The sequence below is a fragment of the Borostomias antarcticus genome (genome assembly GCF_949987555.1).
Source record: "Borostomias antarcticus genome assembly, chromosome: 18".
NCBI lineage: Eukaryota > Metazoa > Chordata > Actinopteri > Stomiiformes > Stomiidae > Borostomias > Borostomias antarcticus.
The window spans coordinates 436,433-456,617 of NC_140251.1; the positions used below are offsets into that span (position 1 = coordinate 436,433).

Below are 20,185 nucleotides of genomic sequence, written 5' to 3' on the forward strand. Positions count from 1 at the left end.
ATTGGTATTTAGGGAAGAACAGGGTGGTTTGTGCCGGGGGGCGAGTTGTGCTACCCCTTGTTTACAGAAAACCACAGGAGAAATTGGTCATGTGACCATCCACTTTCTTAGACTGATCTATTTTACTCCCCCTGTAATGAAGAGAGACACGTGGAATAAGTGGAAAGCACATTAAGGTCCAACGTAAAGTCTGGGAAATTCTTAACCCTGAGTCCAGCTCTATTGTACTGTATACTGTAGGCTAGGCCTTATTAAAGAAAATTGGTTCTTTGTAGTTGTAAAATTTATCTTTAAATAAAACCTAAATTACCGAAGTAATTTAGTATTGAATTGGTCTTGCTTCAATATTTCATCATCGTCAGGTGGTCCACAGACAGGCCTCCCATCCTTGTCTCCAGTTAACCTGGTCCTCCACACACCTGGTCATCTCATCAGTTATCCTGGTCCTCCACACACCTGGTCATCTCATCAGTTATCCTGGTCCTCCACACACCTGGTCATCTCATCAGTTATCCTGGTCCTCCACACACCTGGTCATCTCATCAGTTATCCTGGTCCTCCACACACCTGGTCATCTCATCAGTTATCCTGGTCCTCCACACACCTGGTCATCTCATCAGTTATCCTGGTCCTCCACACACCTGGTCATCTCATCAGTTATCCTGGTCCTTCACACACCTGGTCATCTCATCAGTTATCCTGGTCCTCCACACACCTGGTCATCTCACCAGTTATCCTGGTCCTCCACACACCTGGTCATCTCACCAGTTATCCTGGTCCTCCACTCCCGTATCCATCTTGATTATGTCCACGATGGTTTTAGTAGGACGTGCTCAGGACTTGCGTCCGCGTCGTGGAGATGCTCCCATAGCAGCAGCTGGCTGGTGAAGCTCGGTGTCTCAGCAGCGCAGCCATCTCCCCACTCACCCTCTCTATGAAGTGAAAATGTTTCGTTTTCCTTCAACATAATCAAAGGCACAATTTACCTCCACTTATCCTCTCCTGTGTGCCAAGAGACCACTTTTTTTCAAAGTTATATTTTGAAAACTGTTTATTTAACTGTTTGTTTAAATTATGTTTAGGTCCAAAGTGATTATTCCCAGGAATGCACCACATCCTGTAAAATATGTACATATTATAGTTGGAGACATTACTGTCATGCCCTCACTGTAAATATGCTTCAAGTAAAAACTGGTTCAACTCACCCCATTCTCTCCTTTTGTTCAGTACACATTAACATGGTTTCTGTTTCAAAACAGTAAAGGGAGATTTTATTCAACTGACATTCTTACAAATGGATCGACAACACGTGGCAATATATCTACTATGACTGTCAAACAGCTGGTATTGTTATCTAGATTCATCCAGTTGCCACCTGCACTTGTTTCAAACATGGCTGAGAAGCCTACGTACTTCCTGGTATAAAAGCATCCAAAGTTCTACCATCATGGCAGAGCCACCATGCTGTCCACATCCCCAACCCCGCCCCCCCCCACATCCCAAACCCCCCCCCCCCACATCCCCAACCCCGCCCCCCCCCACATCCCCAACCCCGCCCCCCCCACATCCCCAACCCCGCCCCCCCCACATCCCCAACCCCGCCCCCCCCCACATCCCCAACCCCGCCCCCCCCCCACATCCCCAACCCCCCCCCCCCCCCCCCACATCCCCAACCCCCCCCCCCCCACATCCCCAACCCCGCCCCCCACATCCCCAACCCCGCCCCCCAAAAACATGCTGTCCACATCCGCAACCCCGCCCCCACAAAAAGGTCCTCATTAGAATCAGGTTTATTGCCAGGTAGTTTTTACACATAAGAATTTGTTCTGCTCAGTTGATGCATAACACTCATGGGTAGACAACTTTAGACAGGGTGCAGGACAGGACAGGACAGGACAGGACAGGACAGGACAGGACAGGACAGGACAGGACAGGACAGGACAGGACAGGACAGGACAGGGTGCAGGACAGGACAGGACAGGGTGCAGGACAGGACAGGACAGGACAGGACAGGACAGGACAGGACAGGACAGGACAGGACAGGACAGGACAGGGTGCAGGACAGGACAGGACAGGACAGGACAGGACAGGACAGGACAAGACAGGACAGAGCAAAGACAGGACAGAGCAAAGACAGGACTAGACAGGACAGAGCAAAGACAGGACTAGACAGGACTGAGCAAATGAACAGTGCAAAATAGAAAATGGTGTGTGACGTGTGTGTTTATAGTATACAGTATGTCTAGAGTGTTGTGTGTGCAACGGTTTTATACCTACAGTGTGTGTGCCGTTGTGATACTGTATGTGAGCCTATGTACAGTACCGTCTGGGTCATAGAGGCCGCGCTCCATGACTAATGACTGGCAGGGGGTCAGTACCAGGAGGAGAGGACTGACCGGAGGCCTCACCCGTATGGACGCCAGAACCGGGACAGACGCTGAGGGGAGGAGAGAGACATGGAGGGAGAAAGAGAGAGAGAACGAGTGGGAGAGAGATAGAAAGAGAGAAAGATTGAGGTTTTAGCCTCCATAGTGGTCACTTTTAGAGAGAGGGAGAAGGAGAGAGAAAGAAAGAGTGAGAGAGAGAGAGCGAGAGAGAGAGGGAAAGTGTGAGAGAGAGAGGGAAAGTGTGAGAGAGAGAGAGCGAGAGAGAGAGGGAAAGTGTGAGAGAGAGAGAGCGAGAGAGAGAGGGAAAGTGTGAGAGAGGCTGCGTGGTTTTAATCTCCATAGTGAACATTCAGCCTTCAGCTCAGCTGGTTAGACGGCTGTGAGGCGCTCAGAGGTTGGATATGGTCTCAGCAGGTACAGACTGGTCTCAGCAGGTACAGACTGGTCTCAGCAGGTACAGACTGGTCTCAGACAGGAACAGACTGGTCTCAGACTGGTCTCAGCAGGTACAGACTGGTCTCAGTAGGTACAGACTGGTCTCAGCAGGTACAGACTGGTCTCAGTAGGTACAGACTGGTCTCAGCAGGTACAGACTGGTCTCAGACAGGTACAGACTGGTCTCAGCAGGTACAGACTGGTCTCAGACAGGTACAGACTGGTCTCAGACAGGTTCAGACTGGTCTCAGCAGGTACAGACTGGTCTCAGACAGGTACAGACTGGTCTCAGCCAGGTACAGACTGGTCTCAGCAGGTACAGACTGGTCTCAGCAGGTACAGACTGGTCTCAGACAGGGACAGACTGGTCTCAGCAGGTACAGACTGGTCTCAGCAGGAACAGACTGGTCTCAGACAGGTACAGACTGGTCTCAGACAGGTACAGACTGGTCTCAGCAGGTACAGACTGGTCTCAGCAGGTACAGACTGGTCTCAGACAGGTACAGACTGGTCTCAGCAGGTACAGACTGGTCTCAGCAGGTACAGACTGGTCTCAGCAGGTACAGACTGGTCTCAGACAGGTACAGACTGGTCTCAGACAGGTACAGACTGGTCTCAGACAGGTACAGACTGGTCTCAGCAGGTACAGACTTGTCTCAGACAGGGACAGGTACAGACTGGTCTCAGCAGGTACAGACTGGTCTCAGCAGGTACAGACTGGTCTCAGACAGGTACAGACTGGTCTCAGCAGGTACAGACTGGTCTCAGCAGGTACAGGCACAGTCAGTGATGATGTAATAACAGCTCCTGAGTCCACGGAAAAGAAGTTGGTGCAGTGATCCACATACTGTACCCCTGCACACCCCAGACTACACCACTTCATAATAATAATAATAATAATAATAATAATAATCATAAATTTTATTCTTAAGGCGCCTTTCAGGTCACTCAAGGTCACCGTACAGGATAAAAAGACAATAAATAAGATACAAAAAAAAATCAACAATCACACATCAACAATCACTTCATGTACTACTGTACAAGCCAATATCTGTCTTTCTCTGACATCATGAACAAGCACATTTTGTTCAATATTTCAGGGGGTTATTTCAGGGGGTAAGCCAAGAATAGCTGTCTATGAAAATGACGTACAAACTACAGCAACAACATGACCGACTCCAATAGTACATGGGAAGTCCCCCGAACCTACTTCCCCCTTCGTACTCGTCTCAGCGTTACATTCCACGTCCCGAAACTCAGAAAGCTGAAGTGAGCACCAGAGAGAGAGAGATGAGCAGCATACCAGCGGTAAACCCCGGCAGGGCACGGGATGTTGACAGTGACTCATACTGGAGCCCACCTTCCTGACGCCTGGGCCGCCCCCGCAACGCTACAGCATAAATGAACACCTGGAGACCAGTCAGCCACACAGCAGAGACCAGCCTGACCAGACCAGACCAGCCAGCCAGCCACACAGCAGAGACCAGCCTGACCAGACCAGACCAGCCAGCCACACAGCAGAGACCAGCCTGACCGGACCACTCCTCAGACACACAGCAGAGACCAGCCTGACCGGATCACTCCTCAGACAGACCAGACCAGACCAGCCTGACCGACCCACTCCTCAGACACACAGCAGAGACCAGCCTGACCGGACCACTCCTCAGACAGACTCTAGCTCAGCTCAGCCAGACCAGACCAGCCAGACCAGACCAGCCAGCCAGCCAGCCAGCCAGCATGCCTGCTCCTCGTCTCTCCCTGCTGCCCGCCATCCTCCTGCTGCTGGGAGCCATCACGCTGTGTGAAGGTAGGAGAGAGAGAGAGAGAGAGAGAGAGAGAGAGACAGAGAGGGGATACATGTGTGTGTGTTTGTGTGTGTGAACATAATTATTTGTATTTCCATACCATGTGGTGTGTGTGTGTTAGAGAGAGAGAGAGAACATACATATTTGTATTTCCATACTATGTGGTGGGTGTGTGTGTCTGTGTATATACAGTGTGTGTGTGTGTGTGAACCTATATATTTCCATGCAATGTGTGGTGAGTGTGTTCCTACCGCAGCCCCACTGACCCAGTGTGTGTGTGTGTGTGTGGTCGATCGTAGGTCTCCGTATGGTGAGGGGACCCAAAAAGTGTTGCTTCGCCAAGGACTTCGCCAACGGTCCGCCAAAAAAGGAAGTGGTCAGCTACATGAAGACCAGCCAACGCTGCACCAACCGTGCCCTGCTGTGAGTAGTACACTTTCCCATGTGTGTGTGTGTGCGTGTGTGTGTGTGTGAACTGTAAACACACTTGTCTACCAACCACAAAAAGGCTTTATACAGATTAATAGGCAATAGCAGGACTTTCCTCTGCTCTATATAACCTAGATGGAGATGTTCAGTGTTCCTGTCCTGAACCTCCTCACCTCAGAGATCACGTCTGATGGGGGAGGCCAGGAGGCCTGATGACAATTTCTATGGGAAGATTCTGTGGGAATATTCAATGGGAACTTTCATCAATCTCTCGTCCCATAAACGTTTCAGAGATGAGTTTTCTCTTCCCCTCTATTCTGAGTCCGGTCGGGTTCCTCCTGTTCTGAGTCCGTGTTCCGTGTTCTCCAGGCTGACGACGACAGCAGGTCGCCGGCTGTGCGCTCGCCCCTCCGACGCCTGGGTGCAGAACATCGTCCACCTCCTGGACAGCAAGAAGACCCTTGGGAACCAGAGCCCCCTCCAGTAAACATGAGGACCAGGATGCTGGCGTCTCATTGGGGCCCGTCAGCGTCAGACTGGAGTCTCTCAGAACTGTGTGTGTGTGTGTGTGTGTGTGTGTGTGTGTGTGTGTGTGTGTGTGTGTGTGTGTGTGTGTGTGTGTTTCTGGACCAGCACCGTCTCTCTGGACGTGCCTAGCGACCTCTGACCTGGTGGATGGAGGAGCGTTAGCCTGTGGGGGGAGAGATAAGCTACTCTACATCCTATTCTATGTGAAACCGTATCACTGTGAGAGACTCTTATATTTACCTTCAGATAGCCGTCCGGGGCAGAGATGTGTTGGTAGAGATGTGTTGGTACTGTAGAGATGTGTTGGTAGAGATGTGTTGGTAGAGATGTGTTGGTAGAGATGTGTTGGTAGAGATGTGTTGGTAGAGATGTGTTGGTAGAGATGTGTTGGTAGAGATGTGTTGGTAGAGATGTGTTGGTAGAGATGTGTTGGTAGAGATGTGTTGGTAGAGATGTGTTAGTAGAGATGTGTTGGTAGAGATGTGTTGGTACTGTAGAGATGTGTTGGTAGAGATGTGTGGGTAGAGATGTGTTGGTAGAGATGTGTTGGTAGAGATGTGTTGGTAGAGATGTGTTGGTAGAGATGTGTTGGTAGGCTGATTGTAATTGGACTGTTGGGATTGTTTTGCATTGAATATTTTCTTCAGAACTGTGCTTAAACATCAAGCCACTAACCTTACAGTATGTACAGCAATGTAAAACTGAAATATACTAACTACTGCATTCTATTAAATTAAAGAAGAGCTACATCATATGGAATGGTTAGTGATTGATTTAATCTTGATTAAACAGCATTTGTTTTCCTGTGTAATAAAGTATGGCAAACTTAACAACTTTATAGGTCACTCAGATGAAAACGGGCAAACGTTATATAAAGACAATGTATTATTATTAGGCGATAATAATAACAATAGCAATAATAATCATAATAATCATCATTATAGTAATAATAATAATTACTATTATTATTATACTAATAATTATTATTATAACAAGTGCACCTATGATGCATGTTCTTTTGTGGCGATTAGGAGTGGGAGCTTTTACATCAGCACTGCGGATTTGAAAAGTAGAAGTGCCCCTAAGTAGAATAGACTATACTTTTATAGAAACACACAGCATAGTTTGAGTGTTCAAAGGGAAAAATCCCTATTGAGTACCACCAGACGTGGACATGACACTAGGTGTTCTAGTGGAACAGGTCCTAGGTCAGGGGTGGCGTGGGGCCCTGTAACATGTATGTTCTAGTGGAACTGTTACAGGTCCCAGGTCAGGTGGGCGCGGGGCCCTGTAACATGTATGTTCTAGTGGAACTGTTACAGGTCCCAGGTCAGGGGTGGGCGTGGGGCCCTGTAACATGTATGGGGTCTGTTTTATCTGTTTTATATAGAAGCAAGAATCAAACGGGAGACGTTAGATATTCGTTCTCACAGGCTGTCAGTCGTCTCTAATAAATACAACTGGAAATTAATCCTTTCTGTATTCATCGTTCCTTTAATTTGTTCTTTCTCTTTTATGTCAACAATTATCTTTCACAGATACATAAGTTACAACATGCATTCCACTTGCACTAATGCAATAACAATGGACTCAATAGACCAATTAATAGCTACAGTAAAGTTATCCTGGTAGCACTAAATGCTACAGTACTGTCTTATACAGTTCACACTACTAGTCTTTAATACTAGTAATTAAAAGTCTCATTACTGCTTTATAGTTAAATTCAATCTATATTATATATGTATATTCAGAATAAACCAGCCTATGCCAAAGAACCAAACTTATACTAAACAGTTGACACAAGCAAAACCTGACACATGTAACTGGGTAGACTAGGACCAAACTTATACTAAACAGTTGACACAAGCAAAACCTGACACATGTAACTGGGCAGACTAGAAGCCACCGGAACTAACTGGTTATGTGTTACCATGGTGACGTCGGTTACACTCCTCTCAACCGTCGCTCAGCTCAGAAACGTTCAATCAAACCGTGTCTAACTTTAACCTTATACACATTCATACCTTCTTACTGTCTAACTTTAACCTTATACACATTCATACCTTCTTACTGTCTAACTTTAACCTTTTACACATTCATACCTTCTTACTGTCCAACTTTAACCTGATACACATTCATACCTTCTTACTGTCTAACTTTAACCTTATTATACACATTCATACCTTCTTACTGTCTGACTTTAACCTGATACACATTCATACCTTCTTACTGTCTAACTTTAACCTGATACACATTCATACCTTCTTACTGTCTAACTTTAACCTTATACACATTCATACCTTCTTACTGTCTAACTTTAACCTTTTACACATTCATACCTTCTTACTGTCTAACTTTAACCTGATACACATTCATACCTTCTTACTGTCTAACTTTAACCTTTTACACATTCATACCTTCTTACTGTCTAACTTTAACCTGATACACATTCATACCTTCTTACTGTCTAACTTTAACCTGATACACATTCATACCTTCTTACTGTCTAACTTTAACCTGATACACATTCATACCTTCTTACTGTCTAACTTTAACCTTATTATACACATTCATACCTTCTAACTGTCTAACTTTAACCTTATTATACACATTCATACCTTCTTACTGTCTGACTTTAACCTTATTATACACATTCATACCTTCTTACTGTCTGACTTTAACCTTATTATACACATTCATACCTTCTAACTGTCTAACTTTAACCTTATTATACACATTCATACCTTCTTACTGTCTAACTTTAACCTTATTATACACATTCATACCTTCTTACTGTCTAACTTTAACCTTCTACACATTCATACCTTCTTACTGTCTAACTTTAACCTGATACACATTCATACCTTCTTACTGTCTAACTTTAACCTTATTATACACATTCATACCTTCTTACTGTCTAACTTTAACCTGATACACATTCATACCTTCTTACTGTCTGACTTTAACCTTATTATACACATTCATACCTTCTTACTGTCTGACTTTAACCTGATACACATTCATACCTTCTTACTGTCTAACTTTAACCTTTTACACATTCATACCTTCTTACTGTCTAACTTTAACCTGATACACATTCATACCTTCTTACTGTCTAACTTTAACCTTTTACACATTCATACCTTCTTACTGTCTAACTTTAACCTTCTACACATTCATACCTTCTTACTGTCTGACTTTAACCTTCTACACATTCATACCTTCTTACTGTCTGACTTTAACCTTATTATACACATTCATACCTTCTTACTGTCTAACTTTAACCTTATACACATTCATACCTTCTTACTGTCTAACTTTAACCTTCTACACATTCATACCTTCTTACTGTCTAACTTTAACCTTTTACACATTCATACCTTCTTACTGTCTAACTTTAACCTTCTACACATTCATACCTTCTTACTGTCTAACTTTAACCTTTTACACATTCATACCTTCTTACTGTCTAACTTTAACCTTCTACACATTCATACCTTCTTACTGTCTAACTTTAACCTGATACACATTCATACCTTCTTACTGTCTAACTTTAACCTGATACACATTCATACCTTCTTACTGTAGCCAGAAAATAAACCCAATGAGTCCAGGAGCCAAAATGAAACAAAATAAATACTTAATAATGGTGAGTAACCATTCCCTCAACTGGGATACAGTAGGCTACAATGGCCAGTAGCTGCCGTTACGTGAGGGAAGCAGCTAGGCTATCTGGCTAGTTAGCTACGAAGCTAAAGAAGCTAGCGATCTTTTCCGTTGAACAAACTAATGATTATGCTAGACTTAATGACCCAGAACTCTGTAGTTCACAAGCTAAATACATACATTCATGGTTCCTACTTAGTTCTAACATGCTTGGTGACTTTACATACCTGTTTTATATAGAAGCAAGAATAAAACGGGAGACGTTAGATGTTCGTTTTCACAGGCTGTCACAGAAGAGGTGGACATGACTGCAGCAGCTCTGACCCAGAGGCTGGACGTCACCCGCAGGACCAGATGGACAGAAGTCGTTGAATCGATCGACTTCACCCACTCTAGTCGCAAGGGGTGGCAGACCATCAACCAGCTTACTGGCAGAAACACAACACCTTCCAGCTGCCCAGTCACAGCTGATGCCATCGCATCCCAGCTCCTGAAGAACGGCCGTTTCTCGGATGCAGACAAAGACTTTGCCCGACAGACATCGCGTGAGGTGTCTTGCATCTTGAGAGCAGCCAGTGTCGATTCCAACATCTCGGGAGACTTTACGGAAGAGGAACTCAGTGAGGCCATGAGTAAACTCAAGCCAGGAAAATCTCCAGGCCGTGACAACATCCACCCGGAGTTCGTCATCCACCAGAGCACAACAACATCTCGCTGGCTCTGTGCTTTCTTCACATCGTGCTACCAGAGGTTAAAGCTCCCAAAGACTTGGCGCCGTGCCTCCGTCATAGCTCTGCCAAAGCCAAATAAACCTGCGGAAGACCCCAAATCATACCGGCCCATCTCGCTGCTCTGTGTCCCATTTAAAATCTTGGAGAGGATGATCCATAGCCGCATCGAGCCAGTGGTTGACTCACAGCTCCCACGGGAACAAGCTGGTTTCCGTCGTGGAAGATCAACAGCAGACCAGGTAACACTACTCGCTCAGGACATCGAGGACAGCTTCCAGGACAACGAGAAAGCTGGGGTAGTGTACCTCGATCTGACTGCCGCATACGACACCGTGTGGCACCGTGGTCTCCACCTGAAGCTGTTGAGGATAATTCCAGACCGGCACATGGTGAAGTTCATCATGGAGACACTTTCCAACCGCAGCTTCGTCCTCCAGACCAGCCGTGGCCAGCGCAGTAGACTCAGAAGACTGAGGAACGGGGTTCCGCAGGGGTCAGTTCTCTCACCGATGCTGTTCAACATCTACATACATGACCTACCTGACACAACATCCAGAAAGTACGGCTATGCAGACGATCTTGCCATCATGCTGAGACGTCCAACGTGGAAGGCGATGGAAGATGGCCTTAACAAAGATATGGGCACTCTGGTAGCATACCTTCGAAGGTGGCGTCTACAGCTCAGCATCGGAAAGACAGTTGCAGCAGCATACCATCTAAGAACCAGAGAAGCAAAGAGGGAACTGGAGGTGCGTGTCGACAACAAACGCCTGGAGGTCCAGCAAGCTCCGAAGTACCTCGGTGTGCGTCTGGACCGGACCCTGACCTTCAGACAACATCTAGAAGAAGTCAAGGCCAAAGTTACATCTAGGGTTGCGCTGATCCGCCGCCTTGCGGGAATAACCTGGGGAGCATCCGCTAAGACTCTGCGAATATCGACCCAAGCTCTGGTCTTCTCTGCAGCGGAATACTGCGCCCCAGTCTGGTGCAGAAGCCCTCATACAAGCAAAGTTGACGTGGCTAAAAACAGTGCCCTCCGAATAATTACTGGATGCCTGAAGCCTACCCCAGTGTCCCTCTTGCCAGTCCTCGCGGGAATAGCCCCGGCCGGCCTCCGACGGGAGGCTGCCACCCTCGCCCTGGCCAGGAAAGCAAAAAGATATGAGTGGCACATCCTGCACAACACCACAACAACAGCGGCTCGTCGAAGCAGACTCAAATCCCGCCACCCCTACAACAAGGCAGCGCAAGAGATTCCACCTCTGAGGACATCTCCAGAGATGCTTGGCTGGCAGCAGCTTGGAAGCAGGAGTGGCAGTCAGCAGGGCCCTCCCGCGTCCATCACTACATCTGGGACCCAGGAGGTGGCGCCATAGGAGGAGACGACCTACCACGCCGGCAATGGACCACACTGAACCGCCTGCGAACTGGGGTTGGTCGTTTTAAAACATCGATGAAGAAGTGGGGCCTGGCAGACAGTGCGGCATGCGAGTGCGGTGACCCTGAACAGACAGCCGAACATATAATCACCACTTGCCCCTTGTACAGACCACCCTCGGAAGCCAGCCTCTTTGACCTAGGACCCGAGATGCTGGCATGGCTACACGACACCGAGTTGGACCTCTGACGTTACACGAAAGAAGAAGAAGAAGACAGGCTGTCAGTCGTCTGAGGAAACAGCCTCGCGCCTCACTCTAATAGGGAACCATAGCGCTCTCTGGTGGCGCAGGGTACAAACTACAGCATTCATTAGAAACAACCACAAATGAATCTGGCTCTTCAAGAACAACTAATCAAACACATTAAACCCTAAATTGAGACCACACAATTGTGAGTGTCACAGAACCCCCAAGATAAGTTTGAGGATGTCTGCACCTATCACTATAAGAGGACAGGGACACACCCACGGACACTCTACCTCTGGACATGACCTAGTTTGGTCACTATAGGACCTAGCCATAGGTCTAATGTATTATTATTTTAAATATTTTGAATATTTAAAGACCTAAACTAGACCCAACTAATCTGTTCTGTGAAATACAAGGACTTTTACAGTAACTACAATAATTGTACCCACAATGCACCGAACCTCTACACTACCCTAACCCAAGTATCAAACAAGCTAGAAAGCCCCTGCATGTCTACATTCAATGAGTTTGTAAAGTAGAAGGCCCTCTAGGTAGAATGGGAAAATGTATTATTGGCAATGGGAAAAAATTAACCGTGGCTAGCACTCCCAGTGGTGGGCTCTGGTACATGTCATAGCAAGAACGTGCTATGGCAGTTTTAATAGCCAATAATATTACAGTATTGTACAATCATAATATTATTAAAACACACATTAAGTCTAGATAGAGCACTTCCGTTTCTCTGCCACCAGGGGGCGCGCTCACACCGTGTATGTTACACACCTCTATCCTACCAATATGAAAAACAACCCACCGTTTTCCTGAAACCTAACCCTAACCCTAACCCCTAACCCTAACCCCTAACCCTAACCCTAACCCTAACCCTAACCCCTAACCCTAACCCCTAACCCTAACCCCTAACCCCTAACCCTAACCCCTAACCCTAACCCTAACCCTAACCCTAACCCTAACCCTAACCCTAACCCTAACCCCTAACCCCTAACCCTAACCCCTAACCCTAACCCTAACCCCTAACCCCTAACCCCTAACCCCTAACCCTAACCCTAACCCCTAACCCTAACCCTAGTCTGGTGTCGTTAGAAACGCGTAAATGATGTCAGTCGAGTGAAGATCGGCCCAGAACGCCAGCGGAAGAGAAACTGTTCTGAATGGAATAGCAGGAGACACGTTTGAGAGGAACCATGGAACCATGGAACCACACGTAGAACGTAGTGTGTGTGACATCACAATTAGAGGCGGATTCTTTGCAGTCCCTGGCCAATGGGAGCGCAGCTCCAGCGGAGGAGACAATCCCCTTTCCAGACTGCTTCGCTGGGACGTTTCCCTCCTCTGTGCGTAATGCCGTCCTAGTCCATGTTCTCAGCTTCCTCTGTGCGTAAAGCGTCCTAGTCCATGTTATCAGCTTCCTCCTATTACCTCCGACCCACACTCATTCATCTGGGCCCGTTGAGAGGCACCGCGCTCACGCTTCTAACCCGTAATAGAGGCTCAATCCTTGCAGGGATTTTAAGGCCGCACGTTTTTTCGAGGCAGATCTTTTTTGTCCCTCCGTTTTTGGGATCATTTTCTGAGTGATATCTCGGCTCTTGGGTGGGTGGTGTCACGGTCTCCTCGGCTCCTGGGTGATATCCTCGGCTCTTGGGTGGGTGGTGTCACGGTCTCCTCGGCTCCTGGGTGGGTGGTGTCACGGGAACCTTACAATGATCGAGCGACCAGAATCTGCGGTTTCCAGCATTGCAGTAAGTGATAGATTATTTATTCTCTTAAATCCACAGAGTGATATTCTGAAATGAGCGAAGTTGTCTTGTGCTAAACGAGCTCGAATGTTTTAACCCCGTCATGAACCGTGGCACTAGAAAGAGATCTGCAAGAGAAACTTGGTTCGGATACATTCATCCATGTTCGTTTTCGTCCACGATTGAAAAGGCCAGACCTCTCTCTCTCTATCTGAGGAACAGACTACAGACCTCTCTCTCTCTATCTGAGGAACAGACTACAGTCCTGGTTCATGTAGACTGTCCCGGTCTCTCTGATTGAAAAGGCCAGACCTCTCTCTCTCTATCTGAGGAACAGACTACAGTCCTGGTTCATGTAGACTGTCCTGGTCTCTCTCTCTGATTTGAGATGCTGTATCGACGTTATGACGAATCCTTCTTGATCTATGCAGGCTTTATTAACAGGCTTTATTAACAGGCTTTATTAACAGGCTTTATTAACAGGCTTTATTAACAGGCTGGCAGCTGCTTGACGGCGTCATACCCGGACATGTGTGTCATAAAACTATTCCGACAGCACTGCATTTCCCCCTGTGGTTGGATCTAAATCCGGTATCAAACCGACCGGACCGAATTGATTATTCGTGTGAATGACAGCTGAACCCGTCAGGATCCCGCTCGTCCGGGGCCGGGATGGCTCCATGCTGATGTGCGCTCGTCCGGGGCCGGGATGGCTCCATGCTGATGTGCGCTCGTCCGGGGCCGGGATGGATCCATGCTGATGTGCGCTCGTCCGGGGCCGGGATGGCTCCATGCTGATGTGCGCTCGTCCGGGGCCGGGATGGGGCTCCATGGTGATGTGCGCCTGGAGAGACGGAGCCAAGAACAACACGGAACATGCTCTTGGGAATTAGTATATATTGGACAGTCTTCCCGCTCCCTTCAATCCGGCCATATTCATTCAATCCGGCCATATTCATTCTGACCACAGCTCACGATTCTCAAGTTGTGCGAGCTTTTTCATTTTATTTGAGCATGTGACGATTTTAGGTGCCATTGAATACGATATTTAAGATATTTGCACCATAGGTTGTTGCACCCAGTCGTGTGTCGTCTGCAACAGCGTGTCTTAACCATAGTCACATTCCTAGTATGTGTGAACCAGATACATCGCCAATAAAAGGATCTTGAATAGTGAAGCCGTGCGCAAGTAAGGGTCAGTGTTGGTAATTGGACGATGATGCTGGGGCGAGATCTCGTTTTTGTCCGATAAGAAAGCTCCCTCCGTCGGAATGCAGATGATGTCATTGTCAGCCATTCTTCTCCACCACTAACCCTTGTGTGACGGGGGGAGGGGGTTAAAGAGCTATACATGGACTTGAGCTGTCTGTCCCCCCTCTCTTTCTCTCTGTTTCTCTCAATTCAAATCATCTCTGTCTCTCTCTCTCCCTCTCTCTGTCTCTCTGCCCATCTCACCCACTCTCTCTCCCTCTCTGTCTCTCTCTCTCTGTCTCCCCCTCTCTTTCTCTCTCCCTCTCTCCCTCTCTCTCTTTCTCTGTCTCTCTCCCTCTCTCTCTTTCTCTGTCTCTCTCCCCCTTCTCTCTGTCTCCCCCCTCTCTCTGTCTCTCTCCCTCTCTCTCTTTCTCTGTCTCTCTCCCCCTCTCTCTCTCTCTCTGTCTCTCACCCACTCTCTCTGCCTCTCTCACCCACACCCTCTCCCTCTCTGTCTCTCTTGTACCCACTCTCTCTCCCTCTTTCTCTCTCTCCCTCTCCCTTTCCTAGCCTGTCTTTTTTTTTTTTATATATATTTTTATTGAATAACAGGTCTTTGAAAGTCAATGTACATTCAGGGTCCACATTTTTCCCCTTTTTCTCCCCCCACCCCACCCCACCCCACCCCACCCCGGTCCTACACACAATTTCTACTACATTTACATTGAAAACAGGCATCGAAACAAAGCTTAATTATTCACCATCACACATCATAAAAGAAAAAAGACATAAAAAAAAGAAATCAAAGAGAGAAGCAACAGCCCTTCCTCAATGTAGTGGAGACATTCAGTGTCACAGAAAAAGCAAAACAGCCCTGTAAGTAGCTTGCAGTGTTCAGTGTCATCATCAAATCGGACATTAGAATGAGTACCTTAATTGTCCTGTAGCGTCTTTAGTTTAGTCATGTAATTAGTCACAGGGCCCCATACAGATTCAAATTTCCCTGGTGATCCCCTCAGGTCATACTTAATTTTCTCCAAGTGTAAGAACATCATGAGGTCTTTGAGCCACAGAGCAGTTTTGGGGGCATATGAAGATTTCCAATCTAACAATATTCTTCTACGTGCCAATAGTGATGCGAAGGCAATGCTGTCAGAAGTGTTCCTCCTAGTAGTTATTTGATGGTCTGGTAACACCCCAAAAATGGCAGTTTCCGCACACGGTTTCAGCACCACACCCAAGGCCTCAGCAAGGTGTTTGAAAATATTTGCCCAATAGCTTCGTAGGTGAGGGCAGGACCAAAACATGTGTGTCATATCTGCGGGAGACATACGACATCTATTACAGGCATCCGTGACATTGGGGTATATTTTAGATAATCTAGAGTTGGTATAATAAATACGATGGACAACCTTAAATTGTATCAAACTGAGCCTGGCGCAAGATGTGCTGTTATTCACCCGAGCCAATGCTCGATCCCATACACCTTCATCTATATCTTGACCGAGTTCATCTTCCCAGGCCAGTTTAATTTTATCTAGAGAGTTTCCTGTGAGAGGGGAAATCAAGGTGTATATTTTGGAAACAAGACCTTTTTGGGACGTGGGGATGTCTAAAATTAACTCAACTACCGAGTCAGGGGGTCTATTGGGGAAAGAGGGGTTATTCAGTTTGGCCCAGTTACGTACCTGGAAGTACCGGAATAGTTGTGTTTTGGGGAGACTACATTTTTCACACAATTGACTGAAGCTACAAAAAACATTATTAATATACAGGTCTTTTAGTCTGACAAGCCCTAACCCCTGCCACATAGAAAATGCTATATCAGTATAGGGAGGTAGAAAGAGATGGTTCTTGCAAATGGGGCTATGAATAGACAGCCCTTGGTATCCATAAGCACGTCTAAATTGGTACCATATTCTTAAACTTGAAACAACAATTGGATTGTTGGAGAATTGAGTAGGTCGAATGGGCAGTTGAGACGAAAGCAACGCCAAAAGAGAGGTAGACGGGCAGGATTTGGCTTCAAGTTCACACCAACTTAGTGTTGGTTCTCTAACCCATAGAATCATTTTGTGGATGTTGGCTGCCCAGTAATAGTTTTGCAAGTGAGGCAACGCCAATCCACCTTCAGATCTATGCCTTTGTAGGAACTCTCTCTTGATCCTGGGAGTCTTGCCTTGCCATATGAAAGAGGAGATCAATGAATTAATTGTACAAAAAAATGACTTGGGTAAGAAGACAGGCAGACATTGAAAAAGGTACAAAAAACGGGGAAGCACGTTCATTTTTATGCAATTGACCCTCCCAGCAATTGTTAGATGCAACCTATTCCACCTTTCCAAGTCCACTTTAAGCCTTTCGATCAGGGGCGGGAAGTTGTCCTTGTAAAGATCTGACAATTTTCGACAGATATTCACACCTAGATATTTAAATGTATTCCTCGACAGTTTAAATGGGAGGCTACCTTCAGTGATCCGAAGGGCTAAGTTGTTCACAGGAAAGCATTCGCTCTTAGAATAGTTCAATTTATAACCTGAAAAGGTTCCAAATCTATTTAATAATTCAACTGTTTGTGGGATCGTAGTCATGGGATCCGAGACAAGCAACAATAAGTCATCCGCGTACAATGAAAGTATGTGTTCTGAGCCATGTCTGATAATTCCACGCCTGAAGCTTGCCGATTTAAGTGCGATTGATAATGGCTCAATTGCTATAGCAAATAATAACGGGCTTAATGGACACCCCTGGCGAGTTCCTCTACCTAGAGTGAAATATTGGGAGTTCATCCCATTAGTATTCACTGAAGCCCTAGGTGAAGAATATAATAATGTTATCCAGGACACAAACCTGGGACCGATGGCAAACCTCTCAAGGACCTCAAACAAATACCCCCACTCCACCCTATCGAATGCCTTTTCTGCATCCAAAGAGACCACCACCTCTGGTGTCTCATCAGACGCAGGGGATAGAAGAACGTTTAGAAGGCGGCGAATGTTAGAGAAGGAGTGTCGGTTTTTCATAAACCCAGTTTGATCTAATGATATAATGTCTGGCACAATCACTTCAAGTCGCGCAGCTAATGTTTATGTTGTAGTGTGCAGTCCTGCGTCTTGACTGAATCGTGTAGTGTGCGGTCCTGCGTCTTGACTGAATCGTGGAGTGTGCGGTCCTGCGTCTTGACTGAATCGTGGAGTGTGCGGTCCTGCGTCTTGACTGAATCATGTAGTGTGCGGTCCTGCGTCTTGACTGAATCGTGTAGTGTGCGGTCCTGCGTCTTGACTGAATCGTGGAGTGTGCGGTCCTGCGTCTTGACTGAATCATGGAGTGTGCGCTCCTGCGTCTTGACTGAATCGTGTAGTGTGCGGTCCTGCGTCTTGACTGAATCGTGTAGTGTGCGGTCCTGCGTCTTGACTGAATCATGGAGTGTGCGCTCCTGCGTCTTGACTGAATCATGTAGTGTGCGGTCCTGCGTCTTGACGGAATCGTGTAGTGTGCGGTCCTGCGTCTTGACTGAATCGTGTAGTGTGCAGTCCTGCGTCTTGACTGAATCGTGTATTGTGCGGTCCTGCGTCTTGACTGAATCATGTAGTGTGCGGTCCTGCGTCTTGACTGAATCGTGGAGTGTGCGGTCCTGCGTCTTGACTGAATCGTGTAGTGTGCGGTCCTGCGTCTTGACTGAATCGTGGAGTGTGGAGTCCTGCGTCTTGACTGAATCGTGTAGTGTGCGGTCCTGCGTCTTGACTGAATCGTGGAGTGTGCAGTCCTGCGTCTTGACTGAATCGTGTAGTGTGCAGTCCTGCGTCTTGACTGAATCATGGAGTGTGCGCTCCTGCGTCTTGACTGAATCATGTAGTGTGCGGTCCTGCGTCTTAACTGAATCGTGTAGTGTGCGGTCCTGCGTCTTGACTGAATCGTGTAGTGTGCAGTCCTGCGTCTTGACTGAATCGTGTAGTGTGCGGTCCTGCGTCTTGACTGAATCATGTAGTGTGCGGTCCTGCGTCTTGACTGAATCGTGTAGTGTGCGGTCCTGCGTCTTGACTGAAGCGTGTAGTGTGCGGTCCTGCGTCTTGACTGAATCGTGTAGTGTGCGGTCCTGCGTCTTGACTGAATCGTGTAGTGTGCGCTCCTGCGTCTTGACTGAATCATGTAGTGTGCGGTCCTGCGTCTTGACTGAATCGTGTAGTGTGCGGTCCTGCGTCTTGACTGAATCGTGTAGTGTGCGGTCCTGCGTCTTGACTGAATCATGGAGTGTGCGGTCCTGCGTCTTGACTGAATCGTGTAGTGTGCGGTCCTGCGTCTTGACTGAATCGTGGAGTGTGCGGTCCTGCGTCTTGACTGAATCGTGGAGTGTGCGTTCTTACGATTAAAACATTTAAGAATCAGTTAAGATGATCGTTATGTCTGTGGTCTCCCATGTTTATAAAATCGGTTAAGATTTGAAAATCCTCTAGTCTGCACCCGGCATAAGGGTGACCCGGTGACTCTCAGGCATCATAAGGGTGACCCGGTGACTCTCAGGCATCATAAGGGTGACCCGGTGACTCTCAGGTGCTCAGCCAGCTCTGTGACTGCAGTGGCAGGTCAGATGTAGGCTGGTAAACTAGGCCCTGTTCTGTTATTATGTCATCACTCTCAAATGTAAGGAGTCTCTGTGTGTACTGTACATGTCTGTATTTCGATTGTCTCGAGAACCGGCCACTTGTATGAAGCTAAAATTTGGCAGGTTTTTCCTTTTGGGAAGGACCCAAGGGAGCGTAGTGTTGAGTGTGAAGCCGTTTGGATGAGATGTTCTCCAGAAAGCTACAAGCAGCAACACTGGAGGCGGAGAAATGATCCCGGGCCGTTCGGAACAGGCGCCTGGAACGGGCACTGCACTAGTTACTAATAGGACAGAGGAGTCGGACATCTAGTAATGTAATGCTGTCAGTTTAATCTGACACTACCAACTTGCTGTGCCATCTGTTTTTGAGAGGAACCCAATGGAAATCATCCTGGATGATTTCAGTCATATACACAAGACTTCCTGGTGGATTTTTAACATCAACAAATAAACAACAAATAAACAAAACTTTGAAAAGGAAAGGCCTACACATTGGAGATAGGGACTCCTGTAGACAGCCAGGCTACCTGTACTTAGACAGCTATAAGCCTAGCACGCCTACCCCAACAAGGATGGCAGGAAACTCCCTCCTCAAACCCTGTGATGAAGGAACCTACCATGTTGAACCCTGTGATGAAGGAACCTACCATGTTGAAGCCTGTGATGAAGGAACCTACCATGTTGAACCCTGTGATGAAGGAACCTACCATGTTGAAGCCTGTGATGAAGGAACCTACCATGTTGAACCCTGTGATGAAGGAACCTACCATGTTGAACCCTGTGATGAAGGAACCTACCATGTTGAACCCTGTGATGAAGGAACCTACCATGTTGAACCCTGTGATGGAGGCTTCCTACCATGTTGAGGGAAATGAAAGGGTTCAGGCCAGGTGAGAGGTGAGAGGTGAAAGGGTTCAGGCCAGATGAGAGGGGAGCCAGGCCAGGCTGACAGGTTCATCCTGGTTTGATGTTAGGAGCATCGGTGTGTGTTTGTGTGCAGAGTTGCTCTCCTCCCCTCCCCTGCC

The 20,185-nt window shown here is 47.1% G+C and overlaps 2 protein-coding genes across 2 annotated transcripts in view; both read left to right on the plus strand.

Moving 5' to 3' along the window:
• Positions 1 to 4,383: 4,383 nt before the first annotated feature.
• On the plus strand, positions 4,384 to 5,550 carry LOC311321157 (monocyte chemotactic protein 1B-like). Its single transcript, XM_084453083.1, has 3 exons — positions 4,384 to 4,629; positions 4,927 to 5,050; positions 5,426 to 5,550. The coding sequence occupies exons 1-3, from the start codon at positions 4,560 to 4,562 to the stop codon at positions 5,541 to 5,543; spliced, it is 312 nt and encodes a 103-aa protein (XP_084309209.1). The 5' UTR covers positions 4,384 to 4,559; the 3' UTR covers positions 5,544 to 5,550.
• Positions 5,551 to 16,781: 11,231 nt separating this feature from the next.
• Positions 16,782 to 20,185, plus strand: part of LOC311321243 (septin-7-like) — a gene marked incomplete at its 5' end in the record, with an annotated part of 16,967 nt that continues 13,563 nt past the window's right edge. The window contains 2 exons of the mRNA XM_084453189.1: positions 16,782 to 16,790; positions 19,109 to 19,140. Of these exons, the coding sequence (XP_084309315.1) occupies positions 16,782 to 16,790; positions 19,109 to 19,140 (41 nt within the window). The remainder of the gene's footprint in view (positions 16,791 to 19,108; positions 19,141 to 20,185) is intronic.

Excerpts from the sequence above, each read along its gene's own strand:
- LOC311321157 (XM_084453083.1), top strand. The coding sequence starts at position 4,560 with ATGCCTGCTCCTCGTCTCTCCCTGCTGCCCGCCATCCTCCTGCTGCTG. Across the intron at positions 4,630-4,926 it reads AGCCATCACGCTGTGTGAAG|GTCTCCGTATGGTGAGGGGA; the intron begins GTAGGAGAGAGA and ends GGTCGATCGTAG. Across the intron at positions 5,051-5,425 it reads TGCACCAACCGTGCCCTGCT|GCTGACGACGACAGCAGGTC; the intron begins GTGAGTAGTACA and ends CGTGTTCTCCAG.